This window comes from Lissotriton vulgaris, chromosome 2_1 (assembly GCF_964263255.1).
Source record: "Lissotriton vulgaris chromosome 2_1, aLisVul1.2, whole genome shotgun sequence".
In the NCBI taxonomy this organism is placed as follows: Eukaryota; Metazoa; Chordata; class Amphibia; order Caudata; family Salamandridae; genus Lissotriton; species Lissotriton vulgaris.
This window is the reverse complement of record NC_141687.1, coordinates 256237271-256257632: the sequence shown is the minus strand read 5'-3', so window position 1 is coordinate 256257632 and position 20362 is coordinate 256237271. Positions and strand designations below refer to the sequence as shown.

General features: G+C 45.5%; 1 protein-coding gene across 7 annotated transcripts in view; it reads right to left on the bottom strand.

The window, feature by feature from the left end:
* Nucleotides 1–20362, bottom strand: part of ACACA (acetyl-CoA carboxylase alpha) — a 1131726-nt gene that overhangs the window by 899022 nt on the left and 212342 nt on the right. For all 7 annotated transcript variants that reach the window (XM_086954890.1, XM_086954892.1, XM_086954891.1 and 4 more), the window contains 3 exons: nt 15574–15783; nt 13293–13463; nt 2936–3097 (listed from right to left, as the gene is read on the bottom strand). In XM_086954890.1, coding sequence (XP_086811016.1) covers nt 2936–3097; nt 13293–13463; nt 15574–15783 — 543 coding nt within the window. The remainder of the gene's footprint in view (nt 1–2935; nt 3098–13292; nt 13464–15573; nt 15784–20362) is intronic.

Sequence of the window (20362 nt, the reverse complement as noted above, 5' to 3'; positions counted from 1 at the left end):
GGCATTGTCTGGGTAGTCAGAGCTGGACCAGCCACAAGTAGATTAAAGGTTGTGGCTGTAGCATAAGATTGGACTAGGAACCCTCAGGAGGCATCCAATGAGTGTTTCCCAAACACAGATCACTAATCTGTCAGTCTCCACCATGGAATAGAGACCAGGAATGTAAAGTATGTCCGAAAGTTGCAATCCAGTTCATCGGAATGTGTAATGTTATAAAGGCCAATGGGCGCACACCTAAAGACTTGGCAGAATCAGGTAATAACCAAGTAAAGGGATTGGTAAATAAAGTCCAAAATAGCTGTGTTATCTATGCTATGCAGAATATACTATTTAAAACGTAGCTCAACAGACTAAAATTATTTGTATTTATTTCATTGTGCTTGTGCATGTAAGCACATAAGCCTGGGCGTAGATCCAGGGGGTCTTTGGGGTGTTAACACCCTCCCTAACAAATGTATTTTGTGATCAATAGTTGGGTATAAGTGCTTTCATTCAGGTATGGTGAGGTGTCTGTCGGATTTCACCAGGAATTTGTACACACACACACGGACTAAAAAGGCACACACACTGTCCCTCTCTCTGTTTGGAAAGAGAATGAAAAAAATGTAGGCTGTTTCACAAAATAATGTGTTTCCCACTTAGAAACCCTACCAATCCGCATTACTCTCCCTTTCCTCTGCCCCATAAGCCCCTCCCCTGCCGTCTGCTTGTCGTATAGTGTATTTTAATGTAATGGGGTTTATTTACTATGATTTTGTGTTGTGTTTGCATCACAAAAGTGACGCAAAATCTTTTTTTTCCAATTTACTTTCTGAAATTCACTTGAAAGTAATACAAATCAGTGCATTGAGCTGGTTTGCATTATTTAGTGCATTCCTTGCAATGTCCCTGGTTTTTGATTTAATAAAAAAAGTACAGTTTTGCGTCAGAAAATAACACCCATTTCACATAGACACTAACAAGGTGAAATGATTTCATTCCTTTAACACAGCACACATACAAAGTGAGAACAGTTTTAAAATTAGTCTAAGCACTGTTTTTTGTTCTGGCAGGATAACCATCCAGTACAAAACCTATGCTAGACTCCTGCAGACACCCTTGCACTATGGTGCAAAGTTATGTGTGTGGCACACGGCTACTTGAATGTGCGCCGGCACTAGGTGGAGGGGAGGATAGTGCTATATTTCTGTAAATGTGGCGCTCTCCTGCTCGCTCCTTATGCAGAGCATCATTTTTGGCTGCTGCGTGAGAATTTGGTAAATAGACCCCTATGTGCCAGTGTGATTGTTGGGAAATCTGAAGCTTCCCTCCCACCCCCAATCTTACCGACCACGCTACGCCCCTGTGTATAAGCGTCAAGTCCGAATCAAACTGCATTTATTCATGGACAGCCCTGAATAGAACTGCTCCAGCTCGCCTATCTTCCAAGACGCCGGAGAGAGAACGAAGACTAAGGGCCAGATGTAGGAAGCGTAATTCCGGTCGGTAACGGCCGAAATTACCGAATTTCGGCCGTTACCGACCGGAATTAGGCTACTGAGATGTAGGTGCCCAAATTGCTAATTCAGTAAATTACCAATTCGGTATTTTAAGGAATCGGTAAGTTACCAATACCATATGTAGGTGGCCAAATACCGGTCGTAATGGCCGATTTCGGCCGTTACCGACCAGTATTTGGAGTTTTAGATGTAGGGGGGCCTTAAAAATTACTGATTCGGTAAACTTACCGAATCGGTAAATTTACCGATTCTGTAAATTACCGAATCGGTAAATTTACCGATTCGTTATTTGAGATGTAGGTGGCACTGAAAACAGTGCCACAGGGCCTTAAGGATTCATTATTTACCACCAACTATTAGTTGGTGGTAATTAACGAATACCTGTGCATATGCAAATCTGTGCCCTAAGGGTATGTATGTGTGTCACATGGCACACAAGCCTGAATCAGGGGTGCAACAGTGTGTCAAAGTGACAGCCTGCCACCCTTGACTATTCAGTAATTTTACCCAATCGGTATTTACCTATTTGGTAATTGCCATTGATTCCTATGGGCCTCAAGGCCCATAGGAATCAATGGCAATTACTGAATCAGTAAATACCGATTGGGTAATTACCGAATCTTAACGATTCGGTAATTGTTACCGAATACTTACCTACCTGGCATTTACCGATTTGTAAATACCGAATCAGTAAAATTCGGTATTTAAAAATCGGTAAATGCCATTTACCTACATCGGGCCCCGAATCGGTAAATTACCGAATTAGCAATGTAGGGAGCACTCAAATTAGTGTTTTACCCTTTTTAGGATTTGTTATTTACCACCAACTACAAGTTGGTGGTAAATAAAGAAAACCCCCCAAAAAGCAATTTTATGCAAATTGCTTCAGTCTTGCAGACATACATGCCCTTAGGGCAAGTATGTCTGCAACATGTGCACCCATACACAATTGAGGGGTGCAACAGGGTGTCAAAGTGACACCCTGCCACCCTTCAATGTTTCCCCCAATTACCTCATCAGTGCGGTATTTACCGATTCGGTAATTGACATTCATTCCTCTGGGCCTCCAGGCCCATAGAAATGAATGGCAATTACCGAATCGGTAATTACCGAAACTTACCGATTCGGTAATTATTTCGGTAAAAAGACCTACATCCCATTTGCCTGTTCTTAAATACCGAATCGGTATGATTCGGTATTTAAGAATCGGTAATCTGGGATGACCTACATCTGGCCCTTAAATTCATACTCACGTTACCACGTAGCACATATTTGCTACACATAGCGCTTTGAAACAACCCAAAGAGATAGAAGGTGCGCCATAAAAACAAAGTAAGCCACGTGCAATCTGATAAGACCAAATCTGGAAGACTGGTCTCTAAGACACCGAGTACATCAACACATAGGAACGCAGGATGCCCCAAACTAAGCCTTACCTCGTCCGGGTTCTCACTGGTGATACGAGCAGCAATCACGTGGCCTCGAGGGCACGGGACGTTGACCGAGTTTTCGAAGTCGATGGGCGAGTCTCCCCAGGCCGGCACCCCGTAGAGCATCCGGATATCTTTGATCCTGTGCAGGGGGATGCCCATGGCGATCTGCAGGACGGCAGGAGGGAGCATCAGTAACACAGCTCTGATTATCAAGCGCTTGTGACATCAGCAGGCAACTATTGTGACGCCATATCCGGCTGTCGCCAGAAGTACTGAATGGTCTATTTGCACAGAACAGAAGCTCAGGGAAGGCGGAATACATATTTTCCAGAAAATCACAGATGCTAGATTTCAAATCACACAGCGATCAAATGGTCCAGAGACAACACGTGACACACACTGCTGGTTTTGATGAAGAGAATAAGCCAAAAGAATGTTTTTACCCCTCCCACAGCCCCACGCCATTCCTAACTCTTGCTCCTTTCTACAGTTTTAGTACCAATGGCAGTAAGCCCCACAACGGGAAGTGCCAGAAGTGGATAGGTCGAGGGAGGTCCCTGCAAGTCCTGTTCTCATCAGCCAGGACTTGGGTACCCCATGCACTCCGATGACTGGTTGGCCCCCTCGCAGAACAGCAATGAGCTGGAAGGGCTTTTATTGGTTAGGCAGAGGCACTGCAGGGTTAGACGGGCCTGTGCTTGGGAGGCAGACCCAAGCTTCTTACTATGCATCAAGACCCCCTAAACAAAAAATCTTCATTTATTAAAGGTGAACTACAGATAACAGATATCATTGGTCTATGCGAGGTTGAAGTGAGGAAGGTAAACATGGGAGGGGGGGTTTCTTTAATTAAAGAACTGATTTGAGAATATATTGCAGCGTAGGAAATGCATATTATACATGCTGGGGACCGTAAAGCATCAAAAACCACCTCACAATGACTGCATACGAAGGGCCTGTATATGTTAGGCAGTCGCAAATTCTGGAAGTGAAACTCAGAATTGACTGCTCCGATTCAGGCTAATTCTTGCATGCAGGGAAAACATCTCCACGGGGGGAAGTTCCACAAAGCATACAGGTTTTTCATAAGTGCCACCCAGAGGATCAGCAGCAGGTGTTCGCTGGGGAGAGGCAGAGGAGGGTACCGCGAAAAGGTGAACTCTCATACAGTTATACGTTTCTAGACAGTCATAAACACATCGAACGCCTTTCCAGACAGGTGAACAGCCGCAAAGACAAATGTTCTTGGTACTCGCGCACACGTGCAACACCTGACCACATCTGTCTGCTCTTCCAGCATCATACGGAAGCACACAGGTGAACAGCCACAAAGGCATATGGTTGTTGGTACTCGTGCACAAGTGCAACACCTGACCACAACTGTCTGCACCTCCTGAGTCATACGGATGCACACAGGTGAACAGCCACAAAAGCATATGGTTGTTGGTACTCGTGCACAAGTGCAACACCTGACCACATCTGTCTGCACTTCCAGCATCATACGGATGCACACAGGTGAACAACAACAAAGGCATATGTTTGTTGGTACTCGCGCACACGTGCAACACCTGACCACAACTGTCTGCACCTCCTGAGTCATACGGATGCACACAGGTGAATAGCCACAAAGGCATATGTTTGTTGGTACTCGTGCACACGTGCAAAACCTGACCACATCTGTCTGCACTTCCAGCATCATACGGATGCACAAAGGTGAACAGCCGCAAAGGCATATGTTTGTTGGTACTCGTGCACACGTGCAAAACCTGACCACATCTGTCTGCACTTCCAGCATCATACGGATGCACACAGGTGAACAGCCACAAAGGCATATGGTTGTTGGTACTCGTGCACAAGTGCAACACCTGACCACATCTGTCTGCACTTCCAGCATCATACGGATGCACACAGGTGAACAGCCACAAAGGCATATGGTTGTTGGTACTCGTGCACAAGTGCAACACCTGACCACATCTGTCTGCACTTCCAGCATCATACGGATGCACACAGGTGAACAGCCACAAAGGCATATGGTTGTTGGTACTCGTGCACAAGTGCAACACCTGACCACATCTGTCTGCACTCCCAGCATCATACAGATGCACACAGGTGAACAACAACAAAGGCATATGTTTGTTGGTACTCGCGCACACGTGCAACACCTGACCACATCTGTCTGCTCTTCCAGCATCATACGGATGCACACAGGTGAACAGCCACAAAGGCATATTGTTGTTGGTACTCGTGCACAAGTGCAACACCTGACCACATCTGTCTGCACTTCCAGCATCATACGGATGCACACAGGTGAACAACAACAAAGGCATATGTTTGTTGGTACTCGCGCACACGTGCAACACCTGACCACATCTGTCTGCACCTCCTGAGTCATACGGATGCACACAGGTGAACAGCCACAAAGGCATATGTTTGTTGGTACACGTGCAACACCTGACCACATCTGTCTGCACTTCCAGCATCATACGGATGCACACAGGTGAACAGCGACAAAGACATATGTCTGTTGATACTCGTGCACACAAGCAACACCTGACCACATCTCGCTGCACTTCCAGCATCATACGGATGCACACAGGTGAACAACAACAAAGGCATATGTTTGTTGGTACACGCGCACACGTGCAACACCTGACCACATCTGTCTGCACCTCCTGCATCATACGGATGCACACAGGTGAACAACCACAAAGGCATATGTTTCTTGGTACTCGCGCACACGTGCAACACCTGACCACAACTGTCTGCACCTCCTGAGTCATACGGATGCACACAGGTGAACAGCCACAAAAGCATATGGTTGTTGGTACTCGTGCACAAGTGCAACACCTGACCACATCTGTCTGCACTTCCAGCATCATACGGATGCACACAGGTGAACAACAACAAAGGCATATGTTTGTTGGTACTCGCGCACACGTGCAACACCTGACCACAACTGTCTGCACCTCCTGAGTCATACAGATGCACACAGGTGAACAGCCACAAAGGCATATGGTTGTTGGTACTCGTGCACAAGTGCAACACCTGACCACATCTGTCTGCACTTTCAGCATCATACGGATGCACACAGGTGAACAACAACAAAGGCATATGTTTGTTGGTACTCGCGCACACGTGCAACACCTGACCACATCTGTCTGCTCTTCCAGCATCATACGGATGCACACAGGTGAACAGCCACAAAGGCATATGGTTGTTGGTACTCGTGCACAAGTGCAACACCTGACCACATCTGTCTGCACTTCCAGCATCATACGGATGCACACAGGTGAACAACAACAAAGGCATATGTTTGTTGGTACTCGCGCACACGTGCAACACCTGACCACATCTGTCTGCACCTCCTGAGTCATACGGATGCACACAGGTGAACAGCCACAAAGGCATATGTTTGTTGGTACACGTGCAACACCTGACCACATCTGTCTGCACTTCCAGCATCATACGGATGCACACAGGTGAACAGCCACAAAGACATATGTCTGTTGATACTCGTGCACACAAGCAACACCTGACCACATCTCGCTGCACTTCCAGCATCATACGGATGCACACAGGTGAACAACAACAAAGGCATATGTTTGTTGGTACACGCGCACACGTGCAACACCTGACCACATCTGTCTGCACCTCCTGCATCATACGGATGCACACAGGTGAACAACCACAAAGGCATATGTTTCTTGGTACTCGCGCACACGTGAAACACCTGACCACATCTGTCTGAACCTCCGGCATCATACGGATGCACACATGTGAACAGCCACAAAGCCATATGTTCTTGGTACATGCACACAACACCTTACCACATCTGTCCGCACCTGCTGTGTCACACGGATGCACACACATGAACAGCCACAAAGTCATATGGTTGTTGGTACTCGCGCACACGTGAAACACCTGACCACATCTGTCTGCACCTCCCGCATCATACGGATGCACACAGGTGAACAACCACAAAGGCATATGTTCTTGGTACTCGCGCACACGTGCAACACCTGACCACATCTGTCTGCACTTCCAGCATCATACGGATGCACACAGCTGAACAGCCGCGAAGGCATATGTTTCATGGTACTCATGCACACGTGCAACACCTGACCACATCTGTCTGCACTTCCAGCATCATACGGATTGACACAGCTGAACAACAACAAAGGCATATGTTTGTTGGTACATGTGCACACGTGCAACACCTGACCACATCTGTCTGCACTTCCAGCATCATACGGATGCACACAGGTGAACAGCCGCAAAGGCATATGTTTCTTGGTACTCGTACACACGTGCAACACCTGACCACATCTGTCTGCACTTCCAGCATCATACGGATGCACAGAGGTGAACAACAACAAAGGCAAATGTTCTTGGTACTCGTGCAACACCTGACCACATTTCTGCACCTCCTGCGTCATACGGATGCACACAGGTGAACAGCCACAAAGGCATATGTTTGTTGGTACTCGTGCACAAGTGCAACACCTGACCACATCTGTCTGCACTTCCAGCATCATACGGATGCACACAGGTGAACAACAACAAAGGCAAATGTTCTTGGTACTCGTGCACACGTGGAACACCTGACCACATGTCTGCACCTCCTGCGTCATTCGGATGCACACAGGTGAACAACAACAAAGGCAAATGTTCTTGGTACTCGTGCACACGTGCAACACCTGACCACATCTATCTGCACTTCCAGCATCATACGGATGCACACAGGTGAACAACAACAAAGGCAAATGTTCTTGGTACTCGTGCACATGTGCAACACCTGACCACATTTCTGCACCTCCTGCGTCATACGGATGCACATAGGTGAACAGCCCCAAAGGCATATGTTTGTTTGTACTCGTGCACACGTGCAACACCTGACCACATCTGTCTGCACTTCCAGCATCATATGGATGCACACAGGTGAACAGCCACAAAGGCATATGTTTGTCGGTACACACACACAACACCTTACCACATCTGTCTGCACCTCCTGCGTCATACGGATGCACACAGGTGAACAGCCACAAAGACATATGTTTGTTGGTACACGCACACAACACCGTACCACATCTTTCTGCACTTCCTGAATCAGAGGGATGCACAGGTACAAAGACATACGTTTGTTGGTACACACCACACATGCAACACCATACAACATCTTTCTGCATTTCCTGAATCAGAGGGATGTTCACAGGTGAACAGCTACAAAGACATACGTTTGTTGGTACACACCACACGTGCAACACCTGAACACATTTCTGCACCTCCTGCGTCATACGGATGCACACAGATGAACAACAACAAAGGCAAATGTTCTTGGTACTCGTGCACACGTGCAACACCTGACCACATGTCTGCACCTCCTGCGTCATACGGATGCACACAGGTGAACTACAACAAAGGCAAATGTTCTTGGTACTCGTGCAACACCTGACCACATCTGTCTGCACTTCCAGCATCATACGGATGCACACAGGTGAACAACAACAAAGGCAAATGTTCTTGGTACTCGTGCACACGTGGAACACCTGACCACATGTCTGCACCTCCTGCGTCATACGGATGCACACAGGTGAACAACAACAAAGGCAAATGTTCTTGGTACTCGTGCACACGTGCAACACCTGACCACATCTATCTGCACTTCCAGCATCATACGGATGCACACAGGTGAACAACAACAAAGGGAAACATTCTTGGTACTCGTGCAACACCTGACCACATTTCTGCACCTCCTGCGTCATACGGATGCACATAGATGAACAGCCCCAAAGGCATATGTTTGTTGGTACTCGTGCACACGTGCAACACCTGACCACATCTGTCTGCACTTCCAGCATCATATGGATGCACACAGGTGAACAGCCACAAAGGCATATGTTTGTTGGTACTCGTGCACACGTGCAACACTTGACCACATCTTCCTGCACTTCCAGCATCATACGGATGCACACAGGTGAACAGCCACAAAGACATATGTTTGTTGGTACTCGTGCAACACCTGACCACATCTGTCTGCACTTCCAGCATCATACGGATGCACACAGGTGAACAGCCACAAAGGCATATGTTTGTCGGTGCACACACACAACACCTTACCACGTCTGTCTGCACCTCCTGCGTCATACGGATGCACACAGGTGAACAGCCACAAAGACATATGTTTGTTGGTACACGCACACAACACCGTACCACATCTTTCTGCACTTCCTGAATCAGAGGGATGCACACAGGTACAAAGACATACGTTTGTTGGTACACACCACACATGCAACACCATACAACATCTTTCTGCATTTCCTGAATCAGACGGATGTTCACAGGTGAACAGCTACAAAGACATACGTTTGTTGGTACACACCACACGTGCAACACCTGAACACATTTCTGCACCTCCTGCGTCATACGGATGCACACAGATGAACAACAACAAAGGCAAATGTTCTTGGTACTCGTGCACACGTGCAACACCTGACCACATGTCTGCACCTCCTGCGTCATACGGATGCACACAGGTGAACTACAACAAAGGCAAATGTTCTTGGTACTCGTGCAACACCTGACCACATCTGTCTGCACTTCCAGCATCATACGGATGCACACAGGTGAACAACAACAAAGGCAAATGTTCTTGGTACTCGTGCACACGTGGAACACCTGACCACATGTCTGCACCTCCTGCGTCATACGGATGCACACAGGTGAACAACAACAAAGGCAAATGTTCTTGGTACTCGTGCACACGTGCAACACCTGACCACATTTCTGAACCTCCTGCGTCATACGGATGCACACAGGTGAACAATAACAAAGGCAAATGTTCTTGGTACTCGTGCACACGTGCAACACCTGACCACATTTCTGCACCTCCTGCGTCATCCAGATGCACAAAAGTGAACAGCCACAAAGGCATACGTTTGTTGGTACTCGTGCACAAGTGCAACACCTGACCACATCTGTCTGCACTTCCAGCATCATACACACACATGCAACACCTTACAACATCTTTCTGTATTTCCTGAATCAGAGGGATGTACACAGGTGAACAGCTACAAAGATATACGTTTGTTGGTACACACCACACATGCAACACCTTACATCTTTCTGCATTTCCTGAATCAGATGGATGCACACAGGTGAACAGTTGCCCATAAAGGTATAAGTTTGTTGGTACCTGCGCAGATGTGCAACGCCGTACCACATCTGTCTGCACTTTCTATTGCGGACAGATGAACACTGCCCAGAGTGCACTGGGATTGTGCAACCAATATTCCCGTTTTCACACAGGGGTGTTTATTTTCCATGTATCTGTATACAATACATCTCTGCATGTAAATTTCGGAATTTAAACTAGGGTTTGGAGTATCATGATTTAAATGAGCGAACGTAAACCCCAGCAATGCCGAGGCGTTTGCCACTGTAATAGCTTCCAACCACCCTTGTCAATCCAGCCTTATCATTTCCGAGAGGCCAATTAATGTGGGACAATTCAATCCCTGCTGCTAATCCGAAAGGATGGATTAGGCAAAAGGCCAGGCTCTCATCTCACAATGTAGCCACAGGAGGGACCAATTGACTTTGCAATTAAATATCTGCAAAAAGAGTTGACACTATTTATGTACAGAAGAAGCCGACTAGACCTTAGCCAAGAAACATTTCTAGCAATGTGTTATACACTCTTGTGTTCCATCACTTATGAACGATACAAAGGATCCTGGAAAATCATTCCAGAAATCGGGACGAGGATGTATCAGCAATCTGCTGCTGAGTGATTAATAGGAGATTAGAAATCAAACGTAGCCTTCAAAGGGAAAATGAAGACACAGCTGAGGCAGGGTGGTTTAGCGCAAGAGGTGGATGATGGAAACACTGCACCCTGCTTCACCGGTCCAGGCCATCTGAGATCTGTATGCACAGCCTACTTTGGCCCTCATCAATTGTTGCCTGGATATAAAGGGCAGTAATAACTCAGGCAGTTTCCAAAAGACGGCCAGCACTGGTGGTCTGGATAGCACCGGTCAAATAGACCAATCTTATAGTTCTCTTATGCCCACTCCTGGAATTCTGACTGCCCACAATACTCAATCTTTGGTGGAAGATTTCACAATATTAGGAGGGCAACCTAATTTCCTTGTTCACATTGAATTTTCCAGTTCCATCACACTTAAAACAGACCCAGCCAATGCATGTCATCCCTTACAGTCGATCGGATAGGACACGCCGAAAGGCTGCTCGAAGGGAGCTCAGACATTTAAATGGGTAATGATTGGAAAAGAAGAATTTTGAAAAGGACGATAAATCAAATTGCCCTGATGAAGTCCCTATAAGGAATGAAACGCATTGGCTGGGTCTGTTTTAAGTGTGATGGAATTGGCTACTTATAAAAATAACTGTATTGAAAAAGACACCAACGTCTGGAAATCAATTGAAAAACGAGATATGGAAAGTAATTGAAAACAAAAGAGTGATTACAGATAAAACAAATACTTCAGACAGTGTTACCAATATCTCAGGTGTCAGTAAAACACAGGATCTCTGTATTACCAGTGAATCACAAGTTGTTTCCTTATATGCCAGTAGTCATTGGTAAATACAAGAGTGAATCATTGTTTCTGCATCATATCCCAAATATAAACCTGTAATTATGGAGTTGAAGTTTGAATGACCTGGAGAATTTATCCTCAGTGACATGTGGGATTACCATTCCCGGTGATAGTGGGTGCACTAATTCCACATCACTAGTTATTCCCGATGGGGTCAGTAACTCCTATGGCTGGGGCAGTAACTCCTGCAACAGGAGTTAGTAACATGAGTTACTGACCCCATAGGGAATGTGGGCCATTCTGAATGAGGACCTTGGTGACGTTTTCTCCCAAAAGGAGACGACTGCTTCAGCCTAACTCCTACTTCGCTCAAGCCGGTCAAAATTCAATAATTTGTACACACTAAAATCAAACACTCACAGCTCTGTGGAGAACCCACAGCCACACCGGCAGTCAACCACCTCACATGACCACTGACAGTGTCCCGGCAAACAAATGATGGACGGAATGCTGACAATGCAAACATTCTCCCCCAGTCAAAAGATCTGGGTAAAATCAATCGTTCTTTTGCCACCCCAGTTGGACCCAGCCAGGTCCAGGTCCAGGTCTAAACTGGGGTGGCATGGTGAGCAAAAGAATGATGGGTTTAACCCGGATCTCTTGACTGGGAGTGAATGTTTTGATTTGTTCTGCATTCCGTCCATCAATTGTGTGTATTTTGCTTTCTCACCCTAAGTGCGCCGGGTATGCCCAGATGTGGGTCCCGGGCTCACTGTGCCACTGGAATCAAGATATCCTGGCTGTAGAGGGGTGAAACCCCGAATTCGGTCCTAGGATGCTTGTTTCCCGTCCAGGAAAGACATGGCTGGCAGTGCGGGCTGGATTGTTCCCATGAGGCACAGGGTCAAGACTGATTTGCATATGGCCAGGTCTAAACTGGGGTGGCAGGGTGAGCAAAAGAATGATGGTTTTAACCCAGATCTCTTGACTGGGGGTGAATTTTTTGATTTGTTCTGCATTCCGTTCATCAATTGTGTGTCTTTTGCTTTCTCACCGACATTGTCCAGCAGCTGAACCCATTGCTCAACCTTCAGATCACACACTGCAGTCTTAGGAATGGATCAGAACTCAATGGGCCTCATTACGAACTGTGTCGAGTGGCACTTCTGCATATTTTCTTGTGGGTATTATACTCTGTATGATTGCAAGTTTTACTATGCAGAGTATTCTGCCCAATATTAACAGGTGGGATTCTGCACCCGGTAATAACACATCCATAAGACTAATGGCTTATCTGGGCACATATTCCACCTGCTAAAACAAGGTGGAATACTTGACCAGAAAAGGGCATGGAAACTGGGAACAAAAACGGGGTATACGGCCTGGTTATTCTGGGTACTGCATGGTATTCCCCATTTCTGGCCCCTAACTCATAATGGCCCTGTAACAGGCTGATAGTAACACCTGCTATCAGTAATACTGGTATTACTACTCCATTTTTAAAGGGTGACTGATAACCGGTACCAGTATGCGAAAACACATCAGTGTACTACAACTCGGACTCTGGTCTGCTAGGAAGCCTGATAACTAGGCAGACACACAGATGTAGTTGCCAAAGAGCTACCAGACCATTCCAACAGCAGATTTGAACTACACTAACTGCATAACAGAACATTAACTGCAGATGGGGCACACAGACTCAGAGATGTTTCTAAAGACGGCGACGGAACTAATGTTATACGCTTGCGTTGCATGCATCATGCCCTTCCTCTCTTACCCCCTGTTTCAACAAGACCCACCTGGAGCTGGGCAGCAGGCAGGTTGACATCAGCCACCATCTCGGTGCAGGGGTGCTCGACTTGTAGTCGGGGGTTGAGCTCCAGGAAGTAGAAGCTGCCATCCTGGCTGTAGAGGTACTCCACAGTGCCAGCGCTGACGTAGCCCACCATCCTGGCGAGCTTCACTGCGCACTGAAGGGAAAGAAAGCACAATTCTGTCATGGCGCTATCAGCAACGCGTGCCTACAAAACTCCTTCTACTTCGGCTCATGCACCAGCACAAACCTCGCCGTTGCAAAACTAAAAGCCTCAGTGTATGTTTATCAATCAATGAGCTGTCTGTGCCTGCAAGGTCCTGGATTTGAGAAGAGTAAAAACATAAAAAACTAAAGGATTAAAAAAACAGAGTTGATGCCGCTTGCTGCGTAGCCATCTTTGTTCGGTGTAGCTAGCAATCAACGGGGCATGTAGTGTAGCATCCCATAAGGCTTGAAGTGTTTTATGTGCATTTTACAAAACATCTCCAAACATAAATTCTATGCCATCCTCATGGTCTATGTTCCTGTTTTGTCACATTCAGAGACCCCTCCCTGCCGTCCCCTGCATTAATTAACACTTGGCAGCCCTGCCCAGAGGTTCCCACAGAGGAATTCAATAGATAAATCCTCACGTTCCCTTTTTTAAATATTTAAAATGTCTATTAAACACAACAAGCAACGTTTATGTATGTAAAGCAAGCAAGGGTGTCACATGAATGTAACCACCGAACCACACTTTAACCGTAAACACCATAATAAATGGGACTAGTCATCAGTGTCACTAATGGAGTGCATCCTGCCCTCAATGACCTTCAGTTCCAGTAAGTAGGGATGTGATAATGTAACTGGGACATGTTGTCGACCTCTGAAGCTTGAGAGGCATGGAGGACAAGTCAGGGTGGAGCTCCCCGTGCACTCGCACTTGGGTAGCACGCAGGAGGCGTCTTAATGATCACAGCTCTTGGTTAAGAAGAGACTCCTCAACACTCTGGCTGATCAAGTATTCAGAGAGAGTGGACTAGAGTTTAAAAACTGAAACTTGGTGAAAGGAACCTGCGCCGCCAAAAAGCTGGGACTGTAACTCTGTCTGTTCAACCATGGAACAAGGGGTTGAGAACACTGTGGACATGTTGGCAACTGGGATTCCAGTTCTACAGCTCTGGACCTGCGCCGTTGGATCCACTCAATGCCAGAGGCTCCTTAAATGCCCACCGCAATCACCATAGCAACAGAACGCAAGGATCACTGAGCACATCCAACCAAAAACAGGCCACACCATCCCTAAATATGGCAGCTCAGAAGGAAGTGGGGTAAACAGTTAGCCGTCCAGGACACCCTAACTTTAAAATGCATCATGGTCGAACATCCATACAGAGAATAACCAAACATACTTTAAAGAAAAACTTTGAAGCCACCTCTCCTAAATGTAATTCTCTCTGTAGCCTCGACTTCAAGTTAAAAATGTTTTCAAGTGATTTAGTGCAAACAAAACTGTGATAAGAAAGCTTATTTATTCATTCAGTTTCCTCACTTAGTTGAAAAACATGCTCTTAGCAGCGGTACCTCATTAAATCATCCATCGCAAAGGCTTAGCTCTAGAGTGGACTTCTCGGTGTACAAGAGAAGCAAGCAAACATTCACACATTAGCCATTCGGGACTTCAACAACTCCATTCCAGATGACTTTATTAGCATATGGGGCCTCCAATTAAAAGTAAATGATCAATGTGATATTTTACTAAGCTCGATTGTGTGGCACCCATGTTCACTATCCTGACAGTTTTAGGTATTTTCAATTCACTCGCCAATTGGGATCTTTAGCCCTTGCACCCAGAACCAATATACAGTCATCAATAAAATGAGGGGGCTGCTTCACAAAGAGTACAGGAAGTACTACTACAGGAGTAATCGTTTACATACTCATACAAGTTTTTTTGAAGTGGCCGGAAAAGTTCAATTCCCTTCTAATGTGCAAAGAGAGCACAGTTCTTTCGATTTGTGCTTATTATATAGGAATATTCCCAGAGCATTCTCATTTTAGATGTTTTGGGACCAATTCACAACGGTTTGTAAAGGTGCACAAAACCGTACCACTTTGGGTACTCCACGTGTCTTTGTGAGTAGGCCCCACAGTGTGAAAAGACAATGCTGTAAGGCACTGAGCGAATAAAGGAAACAGCAGAGTGCACGGCATCCTTCATTGGAAACAACAGATCACGGTGACATCTTGACTGTGACAACCTGTATGGAATAAACCCAGCCTACCTGCTCCATCTGCTCAAACACCAACGAGGTGGCGATGGTGGCCGGGGCCTCCTCAATGATTTTCTGGTGCCGGCGCTGGACGGAACAGTCACGTCCAAACAGCGAGATGGCATTGCCATACTGGTCAGCGAGTATCTGCACCTCCAGGTGACGAGACTGCTTGGCCAGCCTCATGACAAAGATGGGGGATCCTGGAACCTCGGCCTGAACCTGCCACACAAATACAAAGAAATTCACGATTAAAATATGGAGAGTTTCATGCAAAATATCTTCCTGGAACTAAAAAGACCAAAGAAAGAGTTTAAACAACAAAAGAAGGGACATGTGAAATGAGGTAATTCAGAAACCACACAGAGTGGTTATGTTGTTTTTCAAACTCCGTTTTTCATGATCTACTTTGTGTGGCTTTGATAGATTAACATTATGACTGATTTCTACCCATTTTCATGGATATTCTGGCAGATACAAATAATAAAAAAACGAAAAGTTCCCCTAAATCTAAGCCAGCCTCCCACTTTCCTCATTGATCAGCCTCCAAACCATGATATTACTCTTAGGGCAGCCTTTCAGAAGATCTCAAAAAAGCGAATTAACTACTCATAAATTTAGAAGCTAGATAACAAGTCTATAAAACAAACATTCTTGTAATATAGCAGCTCTAGAATAACATACTTCAAATTAGAACATTGATGGCCGCCAAGCATAGTAATATTACCTGGAAAATACTGAGCTTCAGATAAAAGTACAAAAATAACCACTTTAAGTATTCCAAGCTTAGACGCCAAATCAATTAGTTAAGTGAACCAGAAGCACCCACATGGATAATCTAGCATTCCGACCAGCAAATGTAACCAGAATAATACCTAATCACGGACAAAATAATATCTATATCTTTCACCTCTGTAAAGAGGGTAAATACCTTCTTAGTGAATAAATATTTATTTATTTGAAACTTTTAAATAGCGCTGGCTAGACCCGAGGGTATCAGAGTGCTTTACAAGACCTAGCAATGATAGAAGGATTTACAGTTGACATAGTATAACAAGAGGGGATAAAAACAGTGTAACATAAAATACGTCTCTCAAGAAACCTAGGGTCCGTCTTGCAGTTTTTGGAATTAAGAGACCACCTGCATATTCACAAACTTTGTACTACACATTGTAATGTCAGTTGCATCCATGCTTCTTTTCACAGTGACAGAATTACCACTGTTTCACCAGTGAAGCAGTCCAAAGTATATGTGTGTCATAGGTATGTTTTGTTCAGAATAACATAGACAAACAGTGCTCAAGTGTTGTGGTTAAAGACGCTATTATTTCAGTTGCAAAACCACAGGGGATGATGGGCGGAGTGTGGAACATTGCAGGCACTCACCCCCAGTCAACTGATCTGTGTTTAATCCATCATCATTTTTAACACCCCAGTTAAAACATGGCTGTATGCAAATCAGTCTGACCCTGTGCCTCATGGGAACAGTCCATCCCGAACTGCCAAGTCATGTCTTCCCTGGAGCAAAAACAAGCATCCTGGGACCGGTTTCGGGTTCATAACCCTCATCAGCCAGCCTATCTTGAATCCAGTGGCAAAGTGAGCAAGGGACCCACGTCTGGGCATACCCTGCCAACTTAGGACGAACTTAGCAAAACCAAAGGGGATGATGGACGGAGTGTTACACATTGCAAGCACTCACCCCCAGTCAACTGATCTGGGTTTAACCCACATCATTCTTTAGCTCAATGTGCCACCCCAGTTCAGACACGGCCATATGCAAATCAGTCTGAACCTGTGCCTCAAATTAACAGTCCAGCCCGAACTGCCAAGCCATGTCTTCCCTGGACCGGAAACAAGCATCCTGGGACTGGTTTCGGGTTCATAACCCTCATCAGCCAGCCTATCTTGTATCCAGTGGCAAAGTGAGCAAGGGACCCATGTCTGGGTATACCCTGCCAACTTAGGGCGAACTTAGCAAAACCAAAGTGGATGATTGACGGAGTGTTGAATATTGCAAGCACTCACCCCCAGTCAACTGATCTGGGTTTAACTCACATCGTTCTTTAGCTCACTCCGCCACCCCAGTTCTGACATGGCAATATGCAAATCTGTCTGATCCTGTGCCTCATGGGAACAGTCTAGTCCGAACTGCCAAGCCATGTCTTCCCTGGACCAGAAACAAGCATCCTGAGACTGGTTTCGGGTTCATAACCCTCATCAGCCAGGCTATCTTTAATCCCGGGCAAAGTGAGCAAGGGACCCACATCTGGGCATACCCTGCCAACTTAAGGAAAACTTAGCAAAACCAAAGGGTCCAAACTGGAATGGCATGTCGAGCAAAATGTATGACATTGCTCTGCATTCTGTCCATCATTTGTTCTTTTTGCATTATTTCAGTTGCTGCGTGCGTGACACCTCTGTGAGCCTTGATCTCTTTCTGTAACATGGCTCTATCTGTGCTACTCTTTCCATTTATTAATGACTATAGTTCTAAGAAAGCAGCACATTACTTTGCAGTTTTACTAAATAGAAAATAAATATATCAAAGAGTGGGGAAAAAGTAAATACTGTATGTGTGGTGGATAGGACACCTATCCACTAGATGTCTTTTTGGGACAGAATGTGTTGAAAACATATTTCTACAAATACGTTTTTGGGGGAAAAGACATTTTTTCATGGCGCAGTCCCTGTTTTTCCTCCTTCAATCAAAATTATGTTTCCAACATATGTCAACAGCCACAGCCCAAACCAAATAAGCCAGGAAACTAAAGCCAATTTCTCATCTTTTTGGTGTCAACAGAGAAAGTTGACAAACATTGCAGGGAAATCCTGTCTCCCTTATGTAAAATGTGGGTGTGGGTGTACTTGTAAAGCGCACTGCGACTCCATGGAGTATCCTGGCGCTGAAGACCGCTGGGGAACCCGTCCTGGTTTTCCCTGTGAGATGGTCCCTTTCTGGGTATCTCCAAGGTGAAACCAGGCATCCCCGGCGTCTGTGGGGGGCCGTTGTAGAGATGAGGCAAGCTTAATGCCCAGAGTTGCCGAGTGTGTTCCCTGGTTAGAGTAGGCACCGAGGCGAGAATTATCGAGTCCATTTTGACCCTGGTCCACGACCCTGCCGCTTCGGGAATTGAACCCTGGTGCCGGGCCCTTCTCTGCTTACGGGTCTGCCGCCTCTAACCAGTGAGCCACACCACTCCACAGTGCATGATTAGTTGCAGTTGAGTATCGAAAGGTGGATGTAGAGTGCAAAGGAACATGTGCAATGTGGAGCACAAATAAGGAAATCACCAATAATCACCAAAAAGACTATGTGATTAAAAAAGTAGGAGCCTGCTTCTGGGTAAGGGCTCATCCACCTCCCAATCTTTCTGTGACACAGGTAAACAATTTTGACGTGTACAGTGTCATTTTGTCCTTCAGGCCTAGACTCTGTATTTCTAAGGACAGGTCTACTGCTTGCTCTGGTATTCCTGTTTGATCTCAAGGAGGGTACAATAGGGACAGCAATGTGCCACACAAGAGTATAACACCACATGAAGTAGTTCCCAAAGAAAATGGCATCCAGGAATCAACTCTAAATGGTAATCACAACCTTGTGATGCAAAACATTAACTAGTCACAGATGAAAACAAGCAATGTAGGGAACGTGGCATGTGAATTGGGAAAGAAAGGCATCCCGAAGTCCACGCATGCAAATCTATAAATCTGGAGATCTACAAATGAACTGGACCTGGGAATGTCTGAACATTGAGTCAGTTGCTACCTTGGAATCGACCATTTGGTTTTTCCACCCAAATGACCCCATGGATGCTTACTGTCAACTCACAATTCAAACAGGTGGACTTTAGACCCAAATCCAACACTTGGAAGGACGCAGAGAAAACCCTCACAAGCGCAGAGTGAACATTATTTGGAGGCGACTTCAATGTCAAAACAGGATCATGGAGAGGAGATGAAGAATTTTACTTGGAAGCAAAACAAGCAGACAAAAAAAGGTGAAACATGGTGTCGACAAATAACCCTGCTACCTCAGAAGAAGAGGGGCCGCTAGTTTGAAATGTACGGACATCAGTGATAGATTATGAGAGTATTTCAAGTTTATAATAGAACTGGATGGACAGTTACCACGTTCCCAATGTAGTACGAATGGCACCTGATTGGCCACTCACAAATACACAAATCTACCTGATGAGCAATGTCTGGACATAAGAAACAAACGCGGCATATAAAACTCCATTAACTTAGAATACCTATTTGCCTAGATGTAACCTCTGAAAGCACATACAGAAGAAAAAAAATTGGAAGGCCAAGCCCATAATCCAACTAATCCAGTCACATTTGTTTCCAAGACACGTAAACAATGGGCCAACAAAGTAGCAAGCCAGCATGCCCAAATGAAAGGCTTTGAAAATTGATAAATTTTGCGTACAAGAAAATCCTACGTAGAACTCACAGAGAGGAAAAAGAAAGCAGTGTGTCTCTCGGGCTAGAAAAAATTCTAAAAAAAAAAAAAGCTTCAAAAGGACCCTAAACATTCTGGACAAAGATGGTCTTCAAAAATCATTTTGGACAAAGATGGTATCTTATTTACTTATTTATTACACTTCTATAGTGCACTTGCACCAGTGGACATTAAGATGCCTTTAAAAAACAACGGGGAGATGCACTGTAGCTGTCATCAACAACCCAGGACTAGATAACTGCTGTGGAATAACTATAGGTTCACAGCCAGTGGTTGCTATTGGAGAACCTGAACAGGAATTCTCTCTCAAGATGAGGGGATGAGACACTTTTA